This window comes from Balaenoptera ricei, chromosome 21, assembly GCF_028023285.1.
Source record: "Balaenoptera ricei isolate mBalRic1 chromosome 21, mBalRic1.hap2, whole genome shotgun sequence".
Classification (NCBI taxonomy): domain Eukaryota; kingdom Metazoa; phylum Chordata; class Mammalia; order Artiodactyla; family Balaenopteridae; genus Balaenoptera; species Balaenoptera ricei.
In genome coordinates, this window is record NC_082659.1 from 10,810,710 (window position 1) to 10,832,681 (window position 21,972).

The 21,972-nt window shown below is 52.9% G+C and overlaps 1 protein-coding gene across 6 annotated transcripts in view; it reads right to left on the minus strand.

The window, feature by feature from the left end:
* The window catches only part of ARHGEF10 (Rho guanine nucleotide exchange factor 10), an 87,218-nt gene that overhangs the window by 29,827 nt on the left and 35,419 nt on the right, over positions 1–21,972 (minus strand). For 5 of the 6 annotated variants that reach the window (XM_059909807.1, XM_059909810.1, XM_059909806.1 and 2 more), the window contains 9 exons: positions 21,434–21,548; positions 18,128–18,234; positions 14,185–14,262; positions 13,778–13,957; positions 11,979–12,095; positions 10,094–10,186; positions 7,066–7,236; positions 5,414–5,559; positions 4,609–4,790 (listed from right to left, as the gene is read on the minus strand). In XM_059909807.1, coding sequence (XP_059765790.1) covers positions 4,609–4,790; positions 5,414–5,559; positions 7,066–7,236; positions 10,094–10,186; positions 11,979–12,095; positions 13,778–13,957; positions 14,185–14,262; positions 18,128–18,234; positions 21,434–21,548 — 1,189 coding nt within the window. The remainder of the gene's footprint in view (positions 1–4,608; positions 4,791–5,413; positions 5,560–7,065; positions 7,237–10,093; positions 10,187–11,978; positions 12,096–13,777; positions 13,958–14,184; positions 14,263–18,127; positions 18,235–21,433; positions 21,549–21,972) is intronic. The other variant, XM_059909809.1, reaches the window with a different exon arrangement.

Here is a 21,972-nt window from a genome sequence, read left to right on the forward strand (position 1 = left end):
CCCACCCCGGTCTCTGCGCGTGACTGTGGAGACCCTCCCGCGTCCCCCGAGGGGCTCAGTCCTCCTCACCCCCTGCCCGGATGCCGCTCCCTGGAGGGTAAGGATGCTTCGGTCTCTTCCAGCTTTTTTTTTAAGATATTTTTTTTTGGATGTGGACCACTTTTAAAGTCTTTATGGAATTTGTTACAATGTTGCTTCTGTTTTATGTTTTGGTTTTTTGGCCAAGGAGGCATGTGGGATCTTAGCTCCCCGACCGGGGATCGAACCCGCTCCCCCGGCATTGGAAGGCGAAGTCTTAACCACTGGACCGCCAGGAAAGTCCCTCTTCCAGCGTACTTTTAATCATGGCAGTAGCCCCCCCACCTCGTTCCTGAGCTGCTGTACCCACTGCCCCCGCTTCCCCCTTCACAGCCAGATGGCAGGGATCCGGGCACCTGTGTTAGATTTCAGCCTACAGGGGACACGCAGTAAATGCTTCAGGATGGGAAGGGACACTGGTCCAGGCAGGCTGTCAGGCTGGCCTTCCATTCTCTCTGCAAAGTTCCTGATGGCAAACAAGGGCCCCATTTCCAAACAGGGGCGCCTGGCCCCCTGGAACTGCCATGGGTCCCCCTGCGGGCTGCCGGCAGGGGGTGGGGGGTGGGGTGGGCACAGGGCAGACGACCGCCGACACGCACGTCCGCGCCGTGTCCACCACGGTCCTCCCCGGCCTGCGTCCCTGCCCCACGACAGGAAAGCTCCACAGCTGGACGCTGGTCCAGCCGCTCAGCCCCCCAGAGCCCAGGCCGGTCCTGCGCCCCTACAGTGTGTCTCGCCCTGCGACAAAGAGGCCCAGCTACGCGTCTGGCTTTTACTGCCCATTTTAAGGATTAAGTAACAACGTGGAGAGCAATGGGCGCGATTTTTACGAGATGGCACGTATCAGTATTTGCACATGAAAAAGTGCTTCCCTTTAATACCAGATCCAGCTGCTTCTCACCTGTTGAAATGTCTCAGGAACCTCTCCTTGGGAAGCGTTTGCTGCTGGGTGGTGAAGGTTTCTCCTTCTTGTGTACGTGACTCTCTGAGGGTCCGGCAGCTCATCCCCCCAAGGCCCCCGCGGAGCTGGCACTGTGGCCACGGCCCCTCACACCCTCCACGGCGCCCACCTGGCACAATTCCTTGCAAACTGGGGGCGCTTTAGGGCCCACTTGTGGGAACTAAATGAAGAAAACACTCTACAGTGTCACCTTCTTTCTGGCAAAAGGGAAATCTATTTTCTCATAAACCCACCTCCTGAGACAGCGTGGAGCAGGGTGAAAATAAGACGCAATTAGCACAGAATTTTGCAAAGTCAGTTCCAGGGCTTGGAAGCTTAAACCAACCCAGGGACCCCAGCTTGCAGGGCCCTGCACTAGAGGGAAACATTTAAGGCCATCACGTGTCACAACTCAAGGACACGGAGGGTGCAAAGCAAAGGCACGCAGCAGGGGCCACGCTGTCTCCACCGCTGAGTAACAGACCCAATCTTGCAGCACTGAGCTTCAGAACAGAGTTGTTCAAACAGCAGAACAGTCACATGAATATCGACGGGGAACAGGACTTCTAACTTAGCTGACGGGCCTTGAGTCCCGTCTTCCAGCACATACAGAATTAGCACACTTTAGTTTGTTAAAAACCATTTCTTTTAATCTAGAAGGCATTTTGAAAACCATCTACTCCACACTCCCCTTTCACAGCTCAGAGCTAAAAATTAAACCCACTTTAAGGATGAGGAAACTACAGAGGCACGCACTAAACCAGGATCCCAGGCAAACATCTGCGCCCACGGCGCTGACTGCATCTGCCAGCATCGCCCCTGATCTCCAGACTCGGTACCCAGAGCCTCCTGTCCCCCACCCCCACCCCCCCGCACTGTCTGTCCACTTGGCACCTCGACTGGTAACACCCTGCACTTAAAATGGGTGAATTGTGTTCATGTGTATCATTTTTTTTTGGATTCCACATATAAGTGATATCATATGATATTTCTCTTTCTCTGACTTACTTCACTCAGTATGACAATCTCTAGGTCAACCAGAGGGAAAGAATCAGGGGGGAAGGATAGTTAGGGAGTTTGGGATTGACATGTACACACTGCTATATTTAAAATAGATAACCAACAAGGACCTACTGTGTAGCACAGGGAACTATACTCAATATTTTGTAATAACCTATAAGGTTAAATCTTACAGGAAAAAGAACCTGAAAAAGAACAGATATATGTATATGTATAACTGTATCATTTGCTGTACACCTGAAACTAACACATTAGATTGTTAATCAACTATACTCCAAAATAGAATAAAAAGTTAAAAAGAAGCAACATGTAACTAGGACTATTAAAAGAGTTTGGGACAACGTGAACACCAGGATGGGCAGCGGCTCTGCAAAGCGCCCTTCCCAGGACACCTGGACCGAGAACACGTCCTCCCCGGGAGTCTCCCCACCTGGAAACCTGCACCAAGACACCAGCCAGTCAAACTCCCACTGTCACAATCTGTTGATGATACAGACCTGTTAAGGGACGAATGGGCACCTTAATTCTTTCTCCTCAAGAAGCCAGCATTGCCTAAACATTAACAATCACCTTCACTCTGCTCTCCTTTATTCCAAGAGACAGATATTTTACTGCGTTATCAGCAACTGCTTTGTTTTCCTTCTCTGACCTTAGCCTTTGTTCTCCTGGCGTCCGACCACACATGTAATGGAAACCATAAGAGTAAGAGGATCCTTGGATGGAGATGGATCAAGGACCCCCGATGCTACAGCAACTTCTCAGGTCTTGAGGTCTATCTGGGGACCACTCAGTGGTCTCGGTCCTGCCTTTAAGGACTTAGCAGTATCACCAGTTGTAAAGCCAGAGTGAGCAGCTAGATAACCTGGAAGCAAAGTTCTCCTTAAACTCAGAATGAAGAAGAAGATGTGCTCTGCAGAGTGACACACTTTCTTCTGAGGGACGATGGGGACTGCATATCTGCATTTGCCGTAGCTGACAGGAGCTCGTGATAACATCTAGGGCTCAAATGCAGCAGTAAACTTAGTCCAGGTTCTTTCTTGCGTGTAATATTTTACAAATTAAGTCATCCTGCTTTCTGCTTTTTAATACTGCTGACTTGAATCTTATTCTAAGTTGGCTCAGTACGAACCATAAATTAGAAGTTGAACGTGAGAACGCACTGTTCCCTGTAACAGCATCTATTTCATGGATTGAAGGCGTCCTTGGAGATCTGAACACAATGAGGCAATCTTGATCACAAACCCATCTTGGGATTGCTTCCATTGTAATACACACAAAGGCATTATTTTTGTTCACAAAACCAAGACATAAATAGGATTTGCTATACTTCCAAGTAATGTAAACGAATTTTTAAGAACACTTAAGACACAAAATCTTCACGTTGCTCTTACTAAGTAAAATTTTAATAAATCAAGTCAACTTGGAGACCGCTTCTCCCTCCCTCCCTTTCCCACTCTGTCCCCCTCCCAAAACCACTCCTCAGCTGGTCCCTCCTTACGAAAATCCGTGATACAGTTTGGTATTTCGATTGTTAGTTGAGACGGTATGCACGTTATTTAAACAGGAGAATGACTTTTTCATCAGCAATTCAGGAGTTTAGGAGCATATGCTCAAGGAACTAGCATCCCAAGCAGACCACCAAACCGCAAGACTGTTAACATCAGGCGAAGAAGAAGAACAAACAAAAGAGACCCCACATCGGATGGGACCCAACAGTCACTGTGACCTGTTCCCGTAAACCCAAATGAACGTGCATGTTCGCTCAGAAAAGCTGCACCTTTCAAAAGCAGCCTCCTCTGAACGTGTCAGAAACAACACAGTCTAAAAGGTTATTGAACACACTTATTTTTAATATTATAAATTTAAATATAAAGGCTCATTTTATATATAAAACAATTTATGGAAAGTTCCCATTCACTGTACTTTAAGTGCTCCACAATTCAGGGGCCAAGGCCAGTGAGTGAGTAAAATTTAGCCAGGCTTTTCTTGGATAAACACAAAGCAAAACAAAAAGAAAACAGAAGAAGAAAGTAATGATTATGACACCAAGTTCAAGACCTAGAATCTTGGGACCGTTTAGTAACAATAACTGTATTATAAGACTGTTGAGCAAGTGCTGGGACCCTCTTCCCCCGATTCTCTGTGAAAGGCACAGGCGGGCACCACCTCCGTGGAGACCGAAGGGGAAGGGGCGGCAGAGCTGAGACCACCACCCAGGCCCACGCTCTCTGGGACCTCCTCTGCATCCACTCAACGCACCCTCCGGAGAGAGCAGGGCCCCTGCCGCAGCTGCTGGCGGGAAGCGCAGGACAGGACGCGAACCAGGAAGATGGAATGCATCCCCAGGGCAGGGACCCCGACGGGGACAGGCTCAGAGAGGAGCCTCCCGGATGGCACGTGTGTCCACATGCGCCAGCCAACGTTAAGCACGGGCTCTAGGACCATGTCACCCGACAGATTCACCGTCTTAACCAGGTCTCCTGACACGGTGAGGGGCTGAGGACCGAGCAGGTTACAAGAGAGCTATGGCGGCCCCAGACCCGCAAGCGCGTCCGTGACGCATCACTCACTTGGCTTGGTGCCGGCCACCACTGCCAGGCTCTCGGGCGCGGGCACCACGGGACCCCTGCCATTCTCCCCCGAGCCCTCGCTGCCGCCGTATTCTATCACTTCCACGTGCCCGAGAGGGACGCTCCACTTCAACAAATACCTCTGGCCGGTCGATGTCAGGGCGCCGCTGTCATGGGAGGTGCTGCAAGGAGCAGAAACCCTCATGTCAGGCACAGCCACAGGAATCAGTCACGGGACGCCGCATCCCTTGGAGACTCAAGAGGGACGCCTCTGAACTGCGGGCTTGAGTGCTTCTGGCGTTCTCACCAGCACTGACCACGCGGTTCCACAGTGGGTTTTCACAGAGTATACATATACCCAAATTTAATAAGAAAAACCATCAAAAACATATTTATAGAGAAGCAACTAATGAGAAAGGATTTGAACGATGATACGGACAGGGACCACAGCTGATTCAGGACGGCTAGAAACGGAATTCGGTTCAGTTTCCAGCTCTGACACCTGCCTGACGTTTACAGAGAAAACCCACCCACGCGCCCCTCAGCTCCACCAGCAGTGAGTCGGGGACCCTCCCTGGACCCACGCAAGTCACAGGACGAGAGGCTGAGCTCTGCATACACATCTGTACAGAGTGAAGGGGGAGAGAAGGCATCCGCGCACCGAGACACAGACCGCCTGTGACCACGGAGCTCCCCGCGGGGCCGTGCATCTTACTGGACGCTGACCTACTGGGTGCTGACCTACTGGGTGCTGACCTGCCGGGCGCTGACCTACCGGGCGCTGACCTGCCGGGCGCTGACCTACCGGGCGCTGACCGTGGCGCACATGAGCACGTCATTCAGCATGAAGAGCCGGCGCTCCTTGGTTTTCACGATCTCCCCCCGGTCGTTGTAGACGGTTTCTATCACGTCGTCGGAGCGGACGAGGTAGCGACTCCCGCTGCTGAGAAGCTGGACGTTCAAAGACCACCGAGAAAAAGAAGAACGATGAGAATGAAGCCTGGCAAAATACACGAGCAGACAACGTCAAGGTTTTATAGATTCTTTTTTCTCTACAGATAATCCCTATATTCCCAATCACGCTTCGTGCACGTATGGTATAGAGTTCAAAAAGTGGCTTTTTTTTAAGGAATCTACACAGTGGCAGGGATCTCACTTCCTTATGTGAGCAGTTTCTCTAGCTACGAGATGCTGACGCAGCCACGAGGGCTCCGCTGGTTTTCACCTGTCACTCAATGTGCTCTCTCTCTTTCAGTGACTCCTTGGAATACACGCTCCAATCCTTACAGATGGTCACCCCAACCTTTCCGTTACTTAGGACACTGTATCAACCGGGAACGTCTGTAAGCGAAAGTCATTATTCTGTGATTTTACTTTTCCCGAGGACAGCATACTGAAGAAAACGTCCTGACTGCTCATGGTTTGCCATGTTTTACTTCTCTGAGCCAAACAAAGTACTCTTGGTTCTTTGGAAAGAGGCTTCATATTAATTAGTAAAGTGACATAGGTCATACAGAACTCATTTTAGCCGTTCAGCCCAGCAGGAAATCCGGAGTCCTTGGCCCAGACGTCCACACTGGCCGGTCGAACTCACGGGGATGAGGCTGCATCCTCACTAGTGCAACGGTAAGCAATGCGTCACCTCTGAGGGCCCTCGGACTGTCGTGGGTTCCCAGACATTCGGGTACCATAGGGAAGCAGGATTTTAAACAACATGAGCCACCTCGAGAATATCAGTGAAGGGAATTTTCTGCTTATAAAAATTCCTGTACAAATCCTTTGGAGAATCAGGGAAAACCTAAGCTTAAAACATATGACAATAAAGTTCTTGTAGTTAAATCACTGGATGTCAGTATCCAGTAGGAAAGTACCCCTGCCGACAAAACAAAATTATTTAACACAGCTCACATCCATTAACCTCTTCCTGTGGACTACAGCTTCAGATAAAAACGGCAAAGCCTATGTGAAATTGGATTATGGTGGCAGGAAAATGGCTTTGTAAATATGAAGCTGAGGTACAGCTTTGCTGAGGAACTGCTTTCATGCTGTGTTCTGCGTCCCTTCTTCACGATAAATACAGCCCAGTGCACGCACCGTGGATACAAGTAAGAATGCATGCGAATGTCTATGCTTCAAGTAGGACTAAGATGAAACACTGCATTTTGAAAGTAAAATTCGGCTAAAAGAGTGGCTCTTAACCTTTTTGGGGTCCTGGGTCCATTTGAGGACCTAGTCAACCTATGAGCCCCTTTCCTGAGAAAATGCACAGACTACGAAGGCTTTGTGCACACTTTGCAGCGTTCGTGACCCCGAGGCTCTCCATGGACCCTCAGTCAAGAACTCTGGGCCAAGGGACTCGCCGAGAGGTTCCAGGAGGTTAGTAATAAGTGGCTCAGAGAGCGAAGACTCATTAGCACGAAGCAGAACAGCCCCAGCACAGAGTGGAAAACTCTCAACCTTGTTCAGGTACCGCTCGTTTATGGCTTTTGCTATTTGTTTGATTTCGCAGCGTTGATCAGCGTCCCTCTTCCTCTCGTTTAATTTCTCTGCCAGTGTCTCAAGCTCCGTCAGCGCCATCTGGAGGGGCAGCCGGTCGGGGTGTCCTCGGGGCGTGTTCTTCAGCATGTCCTTGAGGAGAAACAAGGCAGAGGGGAGGCGGACGTGTGATGTGGGGGTGGGAGCAAAGGGTGGTCACCACACACCGCCCCCCACCGACAGCATCCCGCGACTCTGGCAGCCGGAGGCCGGCCCTGGCATCCGCTGCTTCTGAGGAATAAAGTAAGCCCTGGGAAAGGGTAACAAACTCAGTGAATCACAATTTGGCTGAACGTTCAAAGCTCCTTTTGCAAAAACAAAACTGCCTTATTAAACGGGGATGGGAATGGAAACAAGACACCGTTTTCCAGGAAGGGACCCATCCCTACTGCGAGCTCGCCAGGACCTCAGAAATCTCTGCTCTCTGGTGACGGTCAGGCTGCTGTTCTCAGCGTGAGCCAGACCAGCGGACCCACAGACGGCCGGAGTCCCCTTCCCGCCGGCGGGTCTGCGTCCTGAGCGCCCAGCTCTGAGCCGTTGGTTCGGGCGGAGCGGGGGGGCCCTGCAGGAGCACAGCACGGGCACCGACGGCACCGCGAGCGTGGTGAGAGCCAACTCCAGGTTCTGAGTCAACGTTCGAGGGGGAAGTCTACGCGCCGGGTGCAGTCACCTTGCCGGCCTCGCAGAGAAGGGCAAGCAAGACCGAGGCCTCCCTGCCCGGGCCACCCGGCCCGCCCGCCCCCCGGGAGCTTCAGCAGCAGAGCCCTGTCTTTTAAGCTTCCTGTTCTCTTCGGTCTGGAAAGAACTCGCTGAACGATCACATGTTCCCCGTGTGAATGAACAACACACACTGCTCCACGCGATCGTTTCCCCGTGAACCACATCAAACCCTACGAGGCAAAATGAATCATCTTCACAGGAGCTCTGGTACCAGCAGGGCAGCCGGCTCGCGCCCGCCCGGATCCCAGCACCATTCGCAGAACCAGCGCCGCACGTGGACGGACAGCTGAGCGGAGGAAAGGGGGGTGCGCAGCGGCTGCCAGGCTGTTACTTATCGGGGTACAACACGGGGGAGAACACGGGAGTCGGGATAAAGACAAAGGCTCCTGGGGGACCACGTAGTGGAAACCGGCAGGCCCAGAAAAGCCAGGGGCACAGCGTGATCCCGAGCTCTGGGGGACGGCTATAGGGTCATCGCGACTACAGGTAACAGGCCCCGAGAGCCGAGGAGGGTCAGGTGTGGTGAGACGAGAAGAGGCAGGGGAGTGGCCGGGGGTCAGAGGCACGGGCCCCTCCACGCCATCCCCCTTCACCGCCCCCTCGGCGCACGCGGACACAGCAGGGCTCGGAGTTCGGCGGGAGGGGAGCGCCTGCCCCATCTTCCACCCCACTCCTCTCCGGGAACAACTCCCAGGAGCATCTTACGCGCAAAGCGGGGTCCCTGCACACGGACCTGTAGGTATCTCTGAAGTATGGAAATACAGAAGTACAGAAACCGCCCCTCTCTGACGCCCACTGCGTTCTCCTAGGAACCAGCCCTGCCCTCTCTGAGCCCCCTGCCCCTGTGAACTGCCTGTGCTCAGACAGCAGGAAGGACTGAACACCTGCCCGCGGGAACCGCGTTCACACAAACCTGGGACCAGCCGTCTGGGTGCTGTGCCACCATCAGGCCGGGGTGAAGGCAGTTTTCTGCCCTGGAGGGTCGGGGGCTGGCGTCCAGGTGGGGCGAGGGGGAGTGGGCGGAGGAGACCAGCTGTACAGGAAGCTCTAAGGAACCCGGGAAGGGCCAGGCCAAGCGGCTGCATCTGTCCACAAGGACGTGTGCTTAAACCAAAACCCTGGAGTCTATCGTAACTGGATTCGGACTTCAAGAATTTTCATTTGTTACTGCTCAGCAAACTGAAACATTTAGAGGTAAGTAAAAATAAAAATAAAAGGAAAGAGCAAACTTCTTACAAGAACCAATTTTTAAAATTTGGAACCATGTGACGGGTGGGCCCATCGAGGCCTCAGGCCTTTGATGCACCCTCCCTGTCCCTGGGGATGATTTCACGGCTCATCTTTCATCACTTTTAATGACCAGGCGAGCCAACAAGTCGCCTGATTTAACTATAGAAACAAGCTGAGTGTCACTGAGAAACCAGGAGAGGCGGAGGCAACTGCAGACCCTCCTCGGAAATAACCGATTCAAACGCCTGACGCTCATCTAAGGAGGGTGAGCCCTGAGCCCGCAAGGCGCGCGGGTCCCAGGTCTCGGGGGCCTGACAGCACATCACACGGCAGGGCAAGGCCTTCCTGATCCGACGATGCTTTATATCTGCACTCAAAGCCAGCTCTACTCTTTAAATCAACGCACGCACCTAACTGAGAATTCTTGGTCTAAGAAAACGTAGGGTCGGAGTATCTGGGAAATCTCTCTGCACAGCTCCCGCTCCCCAAGCAGCGGGTCGGCTCCGCCACTGACTGGCAGCTTCCCGGGCCCGCCCCTCCCCTCTGGGCACACACCTGACCCCAGAGCAGGACTCTGGACATCTGGTGTCTACCTGCCTGGTGACCAGCCCGGACCCCCAGTGCACGAGCGCGTGTGGTTAATGAAAACTCACTCAGCTTTGCCCCAGTTCAGGCCCCTGGCCCGGGGTCCCTAAAGCCCTCGGAATTTCCTGAGTGATGGGGGGCGTCTGGTGTTCCTAACAAGCCCCTCTCACCCCCCAGAGTCTATGCTGATGAGGGGGGTCCCGACGGGCCCAGGAGAGGAGCTCAGGATGGGCGGGTGCCGGAGGGACCAGCAGCTGCAGGCTGGGGTCTCGCCGCCCCCGGCCCCGCCCTGATGTAAGTGACCCGGGAGCGGGGGCAGCTGAGAGCCCAGCGTCTGCACGAGGAGATGCTTGGACACGGAGGGACAGACGACGGCAGGACGGGACCACCGGCCGAATCGCGCAGGAGGCCTCACCTGGAGCAGCAGGATGAACTGCGGGAACCTCTGGATGGGCTTCGTCATCAGGCTGTGCAGCGTGACGCGGTCAGGGCTGGACTCCTGGCACTGCTGCGGGGTGACAAAGGGCCAGCACTCGCGGCTCCCGCCGGGACGCAGCCCCCGGGGAAGCTCGCACCTGCTCCTCTCCACGGAGAGGCTGCCTCCAAACCTGCTCCAAACACCGTCTACACCTCACACGCCGCCAGTGCACGCGACGTCATTCGGCCTGCAGCGAGCCCTGGCTGCTTTCTGAACTGAAACCTTCCATGTTTTTATTTGATGTGTTAAGAGCCATTTATGAGCTAATTTCAATACCCTAAGAGTCAAACTAGTTTCTAAGATTCTACAATCACAACAAAGTGCAGCTACAAAAAAAGAAAGAAAGAAGAAGAAAGTGACAGAATCCCAAGTTGGAGTAGCACGGGCCCCTAAAGGCACCTGCCCTGCACCTGGGGTGCAGTCCCTGCGGCCGCCACGGCTTGTCCCGCATTGGGACAAACCTCCCCACTTCAGCCCTCGCTCTACCGTGAAGATTCGGGGTGCGGCTGGGGCGTGTCCGTGTCCTGGCAAGTCTCCCAGGGGAGGCCAGGGAGGAGGGAGTCCAGGGCCAGGCGCCCCCCTCCCTCCGCAGGGGGCCTTCTCTGGCAGGAGGGGACGCCCCAGTCTGACCATTTACAAACTGGGGAGGAGTCACCAGCTCTCTCCAGCTGAGGGGCCGCGTGGTGCGGAGCCCGGAGCCCGGCTTGACCTTGTGGACACCAGGCGCCTGGGATAGGACAGGAGACTGGATGGCCTGCCTTCCCAGGCCGCCGGGGGCTGGCGGCCTGACGGTGAGGCTGCGGTGGCCTCCTGTCAGGTACTGTCGGCCAGCAGGACCACAACAAACTCCTCAGAAAAAGTACACTTTAGATCGTCCCGTGTTTCCTTTCTCCTGCTGTGACGGGGGAAGGCCAGAGCACCGACCGCAGCCTTCCAGAGTGGGGTCGATCTCAGGACGGGCCACCTCCACCCGGTCCTGCCTCAGTGGGAGCCACTATATCACATGAGAGGGAGGGGGGTATAGCTCAGCCTAAATAAGCCTTCACCCTGGGCGAGGATACCCCCCAGGGTTCACTGTGCAGGTGGCAGAACCTTCCAAGGACACAGTTCAAGTAACAGGAACAGGCTTTGGTCCCAGGTCATAATGCAAACTGGAGCCCCAGGCAGATGAGACTCCGGCCCCGGGGACTCAGTATCTGAAGGGGAACTTTATCCTGGTTCCACGGGCGGCGAGCCCTCCGGGCACGTTTACGTCCCAGCCTGTGACAGGCGTCTTTTGACGGAGATGCCGCTGATTCAATGTCACCCATCAACACCCACCGGGGACTCTCCGCAGCTGCCCTTCCCGGGAGGATGGGGAGCCCCCCACCCGACGTCAGAGGAGGAACAGACCATGCAGCCCCCCTACCCACCGCGGGGGCTCATCTTTAGGGGGTCTGCTCACGGCCTGACCCAAAGAAGCCAAGGAGCCCCCGACCGACTCCGAAGCCACCTTCTGTCACTCCTAACCCTGTGCTGAGCAACAGCTGGCTACTTGGTTTGGGGTCTGACCTCCACTTTCTGACCCCTCCCATCTGTCCACATATGTCTAAGGATGTGCAAATGAAGGTTATTTTCAAAGAGCTGTGTTGTCACTAAAAACTTCATCTTCCTTTCTGGCACTGATCCAACACCTAGGGTCCTGTTGGTGCTAAAACCTTTACAATAAATAACATTATACATTTAGAGGAAAGGTTTGGTGAAATTTCACTACAAAGTATTTTGGCATCAGACCTGTTATCAGAGGGTGATAAAACACACAAAAAATTTTTAAAGCGCCTACCTTTAAAAATTCAAGAAAAGCAGGTTTTGTAGCACACGTTTTCTTAAGGATTGCCACAGCTGTGCTGAAATTATTCACGTATTCACTGTAAGCATCCAGCACCATGGACTTGGAAAACTGAAATACAGAGGAAATTGAGCAATGTAAATAACGCAGAGTCCAACTGCTTCCTCCCCAAGCTTGCAATGAAAGGCTGGAACCTGTGCTAACGATAACCTCTCGGTCACTGTGATGTTTTCATAGGATAAACGTCATTATGACTGTGTGTGATCATTGTTTTCTTTAAGCAGACTTGCTAGGAATTTTTCAATGGCTGGCTGATCTTATGTGCCAATGCTCTTTAGGGCTGCCCTGCTCAAAACTGTGGCAGTTTGGGTTTCAGTTAAGCAATGTTCCTGACTACAGTCGTATAGAGATGGTGTTGACAGACATCGTCCTTTAAATTCCTGCTGACTGGCACTTTGTGGATTTCACCTCCAGGACGGGGTGTCCTGCACCTCAGCATGTGGAGGCCCCAGCATCCTGACCTAACCATCCCCTGGAGATGCTCAGGGGAGGACAGCTGACCGCACCTGTTTCCCCAGGCTGAGGGGCAACGCCACATAGGTCCACTGTCCAATTTTCCCAGAAGCGCAAAGGTTTCCAGAGGCAGAGATGTTGGCCTCACTCCCTTTTATTCTTCTAAGATCCCACATATTCTTGAGGACGGACAGCAATTCCCATAAGTAGATGTGTGGCCACTTAGAGAAGAAATGCTTTCATCTAAATTATATATGTTTTAAAAAGATTTTCTTCTACATTAAAAAAATGTTCCCAAGGTAAACATTTTAAGGATAGACTAAGAGTTGAAACTAATATATAAAATAGGCAGAAATGCAAAAAAAAGGGAAATGTCCAATATCTCTTTTTTGTTTTTCATAAAGATCACTGAAGGGGATTATGCAAATTAATTTTAGTAAGAACTCTCTTTCCACATTATGTTCAAAGCATACTTTATATACCTCATTAAGCACACGCACAGAATATACAGAAAAAAGGTTTCACGTATCACATGACAGCATTCCTCTAAGTATACGGACACTTAAAAATCTTTCAAGCTCTTGTCCCTTGACAGCGTTGCCCTCAATCAACTTCAGAATCCCTCTGCTGCCTCTAGATGGAAAACTATCCAGTCCACAGTGTGGACGATTCACAAATGGGCCGAAGATAAATGGCTCGGAGCCACCCAGCGCTGGAGCTCAGGGCTGCGGCGGCTCCTGCTGGGAAAGGTCAGCGCAGCTGTGGGTCCAGCTCGTGTCCCCTCGCGTCCTGTGTCACCGCGGGGCCCGGAGGCTGCGTCCGCACAACGGGACACCAGGTCAGGGAGCACAGGGCTGAGGGAAACAGGTGGGTATCTTCCCACAAGGCGGTTCCCAGGAGGGGTGAGACCCTGTGAGGGCTTAAAGCCGACAACCCCACAAAACCGTTCACAAGCAGGGCCCTGACTCGGCGACAAAACCATCGTCAAATTGCCTGTGATGCCTCTGACGGTGTGTAGTCTGAAGTGTTCCAGGGGCAGCAGCTCCCCCGGAGCCTCTGGACCTTTCTCTCTACATCCTTCCCCTGGGCGCACACGCGTGCGCAGCTTCCTGACCTCAGACCGGCCCCCGCGGAGAGCTCCGCAGTGTCGGCCGGGGCGCCGTGGGGTGCAGCTGGGCTCAGGCCGGCAGGACACCCACCCTGAGGCATCCGTGCGAGAAGGGAGGGGCCCTGAGCCCAGGGGAGCCCCGCAGACCCTCTGGGCACGCCGGCTCGGTTACCGAGGCCACGAAGACGTCTCCGATCATCTCCACCGAGTCCCACTCGGCCACGCGGCTGGCCAGCGCGATCTGGAACATGCAGTGGCACTGCAGGACCTCCTTGACCCGGTAGAAGACCGCCTTCAGCTTCCTCTCGCTCAGGATCTTGGGTTCCATCTCAGACAGCGGCTTCTCGTATTGCTGAGGCACAAACGCACAAGGACGGTCCAGGCTTTTCTCAGGGTTCGTGAAAGAACACGGAGAAACTCACCTGTGCAACTGCGTTTGTGGCTAAACAAACCAGGCAACTTTTGATGTCAATACACAGACACAATTCTCAGATTCTTTTAAGAATTTTGCCAATTTGAGTATCTTATAATTCATAGGTTCACGAAACATATCCATTATACAATGTGGCATTTAGATACCTCCAAAATCCTCATAAGAGCATCCACGTAGCTCTTTTCACTGTCGACAACCGAACCCAGAATATATCTTCTTACGACCTGTTGAGAATTTGAAAAGACAACAGTCAAAACCTGCCTCAGAAAACACAACAGATAAATTTGACTTCTGTTGAGGCTTGTGGACAAAAAAGTTTTTTGTTTTCAAGACAGTACATAAATGAAAACTCCCAAGGCCTTAAAATATATTAGTGCCTTAATTACCTACCATTATGGGCACAAAACGTCGGTCCCCCATCACTACAATTCTGTTATTTGTAAACCTCAAATTATAAACCACAACTACAGCAACACAGTTAAATTATGGCATTGACAACAATTTCATTCACTCATCCAACAGTAATGGACTGAATTAACGGATTGTATTTTATGCGCCGAGCACGGAATTACATGGTATTTCATGTATACATTAAGCATAGAAAAAAAACCTTCCAGTCTTAACTCAAAGAATGCTATAACCAACATATCTAAAATCATTATTCCAAAGTTATTAAAAAAAAAAAAAAAACTTTTGGAAGGTGGAGGTATAGTTTTGTTTTGTTTTGAGGCCATTCGAAGCCTACAAGGCTAAGAACGCAGAGAGTAAATTACCAACATCAATTCCAGGTGCAAAAACTCCGGAGAGCGGAGCATAGAAATTACAAGACTGCTCCTAACCCCACCCCCGGCAGCCCCATCCCAGGAACCGCGGCGCCACCTGGCGACAGAAGGCACATCCTCCGAGGGCGCACCTCTCGTCAAGTCACCGACATCCGCAAGGGAGCGACTCCTCTCCCTACAAAAGGGCCGCTCCTTCACAAAATGAAGGCAAAAAGCAACCTTCAAGGACACTTAAGGAAGAAAGTGATGTGTGTAAAAGGCAGCTGAGTCCAGAATTAAAGCACAAGCACACGCGGCCGCAGCGATGACCCCTCCCTCTGAAACGAGGGTGGCACCCCACGACCCAGACACCCCCAAACTGCGGATGGTCAAATTTGGGCCAGCCTTCTCCCAAAATTCAGATTCCCACACACTGTCTCAACTCTGGGGTCAGGATATTTGAGGATTTGCGGTGGGGGCGTCTAACCTAGGAATTAAATATGTTTTTTTAAGTCCTGAGACAACACTAATGTATCAGGTCAAAGGACCTAGAATTGGTATTACTGAAAAATACAAAATAAAACCCCAAATCTCCCCCGGATCCCAGGGCTCCCGCAGGTCGGGTCAGCCCCTCGGTTAAACTCAGCGCGTGGACAGTACAGCCAACACGGGTCCCCAGGCCTCAGGCTTCCCGGGACCCTGACCCCGAGGCTGCAGGGAGACTTCAGCCCTGGACCAGCTTTCCTACGAGGCCACGGGGACCCGCGGGAGACGTGCCTGGGCCAGGAGGTGATTAGTGCAATGGAGGAGGAGAAGGAGGTGGGGGGGGCAAAGGGGAGTGGGAGGGCAGGGAGGGGGAGGGGGGGAAGAGGAGGAGGAGGGGGGGGTAAGGAGGGAGGGGGGAGGGGGGAGGGGGAGAGGGGGGAGGGGGGAGGGGGGAGGGGGGACGGGGAGAGAGGAGGAGGAGGTGGAGGAGGGGGTAAATGCGAGGGGGAGGGGAGGGAAACAGGGAGGGGGGAAGAGGAGGAGGGGGTAAAGGGGAGGGGAAGGGGAGGGGGAAAGCGGAGGGGAGGGGCGGAGAGGAGGAGGAGGAGGAGGAGGAGGACAGCAGCCCCTCCCTGTGCCTGGACCCTGGATCAGAGGCCGGAGGGCAGAGGATGCTGGCCTCATCCTGCAGCTTCAGTGCTACCTTTCAAGTAAATGACAACCCAGGAAATAAAGGCTTTCCTCCCACCAAACAGGGCATGTAAAGAACGTTTCATATGCAGCATTTTTCCTGACAGTTATGTTACCTTATTTCAACTTTGGAAGAAAAAAATCAAAGAGCACTGACATCCGGGTTTAATCTTTTAATGGGAAACTCCCCGGAGAACAAGCAGTAACCAGTGGGGAAAGCAACCTCTGCGAATCAGGGGGTAAGAAGGAAGCCTGCGGGGAGCAGCGCAGAAACCGAAACACAAACCCTCTCCGGCCGTCGGCCGTCGTGACCCTGGCGTGGCGCGTTCAGCCCTGAGGGCCACCACACGCGTCGCGTCGCTGTCTTGTCGGGCCACGAGGGAGACACCGCAGACGCCAGGTCCCCGTTTCACGGGAAGGAGGACGGCGCTCGCGGAACAAGTGAGCAGCCTGGCCGGAGTCTCCCCTGCCCCAGTGCGGGGCCCGGGGTGGGAACTGGGCCGGGGTGGGGGCGCCTACAGAGGTGCCCTTTCTGCACCAGGGACCCGTCCTCGCTGTCACCACCCGGCCCTCTGGGGGACAAAACTGACTGGCAGGTGTGTGTGTCTGTTGAGACCCTGCGGGCTCAAAACTCCCTTGTCCCCCGTCCCCTGGCCGACCCGCACGCCCCTGCTGTCTCCAAGTCTCGGCCTGGCCGGGGACGCCCCGCGGCCACGTGCGTCTGCAAGGCGGCCACAGTCCCTCACCCGCGGGGCCCCCCACGGGGAGGCTCCACGTGCCTCCCGACCACGTGACCCCACGCTGTCCGGGAAGAGGACCCAAGTCCTGGAGCCCCAGGGGAGGCCTCCAGGAACATCAAGAGTATTTTTGAGCAATCGATGCCCTTTTTCAGACTTGTGAGGCTAAAAGAAGGTGGGCGAGCCAGGAACTTGGGCAGCTAGCAGGGGGTCAGTGAAGAGCAGCCTCTCTGCTCCTGCAAAAACCATCGACCCGCCCCTGCCAGCAACGCGGCCACATTTCAACCCCAGGAGCACGAGGGAGCTGAGGACGCGGGACCCAGGGGGGCACCGGACCCGGCCACGCCCGCTGCCCAATGCTGCCTGACCACGAGGCCCCTCTGGACCTGGGTGTCCTCCTGTGAATGCACTCCACAGGGGGCATGCAAGGATGAGGGGAGCGACTCTTACACCTGCCTGACGTGTCCCCTCCTGAGCACACGAGCCCGGCCTCTCACGGCCCAGCACCCACACACCAGGCACTTCACTAGCACCTTCAACCCTGCTCTCCTGCCCCCTGCAACCCAACCAAGTGCCAGCTTCCTACTCCAGCCTATGGCTAACAGCCCCTTGGCAGCCTTTTCAACACAGCTTGTCATCTTTCTTACTAGACTCTGAACTTACCACAGAGGATTTTTATGTGGTTCTGTCTGCACGCCACATCTGTGCACGCGTGTCGTGTGTATGATGCATGCATCTATCAACCACCTTGTATACCTATCACCCACCTACGTCTATCTACCTACATCATCTATTTACATCATCTGTCATCTCTCTCAGTCTCCATGACCTGCATCAGGCTGCCCACGTGGGAAAAACTCAAATCACACCCCACCCAAAACCATCAACCCCTCCCCCCAATGCCCCCAACTCTGTGGTATGCCCTTGTCTCTGACGCCCTTGTTTCTGAAGCTTTCCTTTCCTTTTACCCAAAGATAATCAAATGGAAACCACGGAATATCTTCCCTCTGCTACCTACAGTATTTTCAGAGATGAAGAAATTCATTGATATTCGGTTAACTTCGTGAGTTGCTGGAAATCTATCTTTTAATCTCAGACTCAGGCACTATGTACACACACACACATTTTACACAGTCACATCCAGTCCCTTTGTAGAGACATCCCATCAGTGTGAATGAGTATAAATGACCCTCACAAAGAATGCAGACATTCCACTCATTTTCAGAATTACACTGGGGCTGATACTCAAAATATTTAGGACCGCTGCTGGCTTAACCCCTTCCTTGCTGGACCAGGAGAGGCCAGTGGAGGAGCCCAGGTGGATGGAATGGCTGGGAGTCTGTGCCAGCAGGTAATTCCCAGCCAGCACAGCCGTCCTGGTACAAACACGGGGGTATCCGCCCTACGCATCCTACCTGCTGCTGAGACAAGCCTTCGGGCATCGGGGTGAGGATGGCTTCCGGGTGCCTGCAGTCTACGTCGATGAACAAGTTCTGCTCCTCTTCAAGACAGGATCTGTGGTCTTAAAGGAAGACAGAATGTGCTTGTTTGACACTGAAACAGGATATAACATCACAGCGCAGTAAAGTTGGCTGTCAAAGCAACGCCTTGGGCAGACACCTCAGTTCCACATCTCCATTCCACCCAGCAATGAGTAAAGTGAAGTTTTAACAAACCCAAGAAAATATCCTTCCCACAAGAGGAATGTGGTGTTTGTCGATATTTGAGATTTTCAATACTTGAAGTCTAACTTCAAAAAGCAGAGGTGTCATTTGAACACCTAGATGGCAGAGTAGAAATACATATTTCAATTTCTTAATCTATAACATATCAAAGTCAGAAACAAAGAAAAGCAGCTATGAATGACTAAGAACCAACACTCAATAGTCAGGGAAAATGAAGGGAGACTTAGTAACCTCCTGACTTTCTCCCTTTCTCACTAGAAATCTGAAAAAGCACAACTTCCCCAAGATCAAAAATTCTAGACCAAAATTAAATTCATTTCTTTTTTTTTTTTTTTTAAAGACGGAGAAGGGAGGGAGACTGTGGGTTAAGTCCTCTCATAGACTTTGTTTTAAAAAATTATTTATTTATTTATGGCTGTGTTGGGTCTTCGTTTCTGTGCGAGGGCTTTCTCTAGTTGCGGCAAGTGGGGGCCACTCTTCATCGCGGTGCGCGGGCCTCTCACTATTGCGGCCTCTCTTGTTGCGGAGCACAGGCTCCAGACACGCAGGCTCAGTAATTGTGGCTCACGGGCCTAGTTGCTCCACGGCATGTGGGATCTTCCCAGACCAGGGCTCGAACCTGTGTCCCCTGCATTGGCAGGCAGATTCTCAACCACTGCGCCACCAGGGAAGCCCCCTAAATTCATTTCTAAAAACTTAGATGCAGCTAAGTAATCTAAAGAATTCACAAAACAGCTAGAAACCAGAAAAGCACAGGAATTTTTAGGTAATAGGAACCTGGAGATTATCTAATTCAAAGATACAAAACCCTAGCTGCACAGAAGAACTGTCAGAGGAGCTTTAAAACACCTACAGTGTCTATACACCTATTGGAACGGCCAAAATCCAGAGCAGTGACAACACCAAGTGCTGGTGAGGATGTGGAGCGACAGGAACTCTCAGTCATCGCTGGTGGGGATGCAGGAGGTGCAGCCACTTTGGGAGACAGTTTAGTGCTTTCTTATAAAACTAATCATACTCTTATCACATGACCCAGCAGTCACGCTCCTCGGTGTTCACCCAAAGGAGCCAAAAACTTACAACCACACAAAAACCTGCACACGGATGTTTACAGCAGCTGTATTCACAATCGCCAAAACTTTGAAAGCAACTAAGATGTCCTTCAGTAGGTGAGTGGATAAAATAAACTGTGGTCCATCCAGACAATGGATATTATTCAGCTAAAAAGAAAGGAGCTATCAAGCCACAAAAAGACATGAAGGAACCTTAAATGCATATCACTGAGTGAAAAAAGCCAGTTTGAAAAGACTACAGACTGTATGGGTCCAACTAGAAAAGGTAAAACTATGGAGGCAGTAAAAAGATCAGCGGTTGCCAAGGTTTGGGGGGAGGGAAGGATGAACAGAGGATTTTTAGGGCAGTGAAACTACTCTCTATGATGCTATAATGATAGATATGTTTCCTTATCCATTTGTCCAAACCCACAGAACGTACAACAGCAAGAGTGAGCCCTGATGTGAACCATGGACTCTGGGTGATGGTGATGTGTCAGTGTAGGTTCACGATTGTAACACACGGACCACTTGGTGGGGATGGTGACAGTGGGGGAGGGGAGGCTGTGCATGAGTGGGGCTAGGGGTTTATGGGAAATCTCCGTACTTTTCACTCAGTTTTGCCGTGAACCTAAAACTGCTCTAAAAACAAAATAGTCTTTAAAAAAAACCACAACGTTCCAGTGTGCGGACGTCTCCCTCAGAGGTCCACTGATGGTCTGGGAGTGGGGGCCTGGCACACGCTATTTGTAAGAGCTCCCACTTCCTCCCTGTGAACTCCAGGGCTAAGAGCCGCGACTTTAGCCCAGGCTTCCCACCTGACAGCTCAGGAAGCTAAGGCCGCAGGGTTCAGGGGTGTGTGTAATGGGCCCCCTCCCCCCAAACCAGGAACGATCCTGTGATACTCCACTCACTCTCCCCCTGGAGCTGGCTTCCGGCCTGCCCCGTGCACCTGGACCCTGTTCCCTTGCGATCCTGGTTCAGGGGTCTCGGGTGAGCCCGAGTCGGCATTTCTGAGCAGCCCCCAGGCTCCGGGGCCCCTAACCCCAACCTCTGCACCTGTGGGGCTCTGCCCATGTGCCCTCCCACGAAGGGCCCCCTCTGCGGCACCTGCCCCGCTGCCAGCTCCCCACCGGGGAGCACACTCTATCAGAATCCACATGCCCGTCTCAGCCCCTGACACACTCTCCATCCTATGCGAAGAGGCTGGGGGCTCCGTGAGGATCACACCTTCTCTAAAGGCCCAGGTGGCTTTACGGCCAATTACAGTCTTCCTGGGCCATTCGCAGGGGAAACACGTGACCTTAAAGTCCTCTCCCTGCACGGTTATCAGCAGCCCTGCACTGAGCCGGCACTGGCTTTGCACATCAGAAGTTCGTAGCGGCAACAAAGAAACGTGCTTCTAAAGGACCAAGTCAGAGTCAGGACGGTCAATCCGCACGTAAACCCTCAGCTACCCGCACAGCGGGGTACCTCCTACCACACCAGTGCCCAGACGTGCTCAGACGCTGGAGAACCCTCGCCCAGAGCTTGCTGCCGACGTGAACACACCCAGACAGGCTCTATCTTTCTGACACACAAGCGGCATGGGCTCCTACCCCTGAGTGAAATGTTTCACAAAACCTGAGAACTCTGGAATCCTCCCACCAGCACAGAGGATCCTGAGTCCCCACTTAGAGCCCACCGTACTCAGCCTCAGCCGTGAGGGGGCAGGAAATGTGCCCAGGAGCCCCAGGCACTGTGAACGCACCCCCGTGACTGTGTTCTATTATCAACGACCCTGCTGAGAATCCTGGGGCTCTGCGGGGGGAGAGCAAGCCCCCGGGGGGACCCCCGATCACCCGACTGCTGGGGGGAGCCAGTTAAGGGGGGCGAAATCCACCCCCTGCGAGAGTTCACTCAACTTCCTGCCACCCCCGGAGTCCCCGCTGCCCTGGGCCGGCCCTGGGCCCAGGCAGCCTCCCCGAGGCCGCGCCCCGCGGACCTGCAGAGACGAAGGACTTGGTCCTGATGAAGGAGCGGCCCCGCTTCACCACAGCCTTTGTCTTCTCCAGGCCATCCTTGGTGCCCTCCTTGGCGGCCTTCACGAGCTTCTGCATCTGCGGGGAAGGGAGGCCGGGTGAGGGCGGGATGACTCGGTAAAACCTCCTCGTTGCTTTTACTCCATTTTAAAAGAATACTGTCAAGTAGTTTGCTCTTGAAATATCATCTGAAATTGGCTTTTTGATCTGGGAGAGCTTTCTTGGCTGTTGTGAAACTGTGTGTGTGTGTGTGTGTGTGTGTGTGTGTGTGTGTGTGTGTGGTTTGGGGCTGTTTGGTTTTGATTTTGTTGGTTAAAAAAAAAGAAGGAAAAGCAAATTTACAAACAGAGCCCTTCCTTAACATAGTTTTTAAAAAGTCTCCTGCTGTGTTTAAAAGTCGGTCTTCGTTTTTATTACAAACACTTGGCAAAGAGCTTTGCAGAAGCTGAGTGCGGAGAGCTGAGGCCACAGGTGTGAACAGTTTGCCTAAGGTCAACGGACA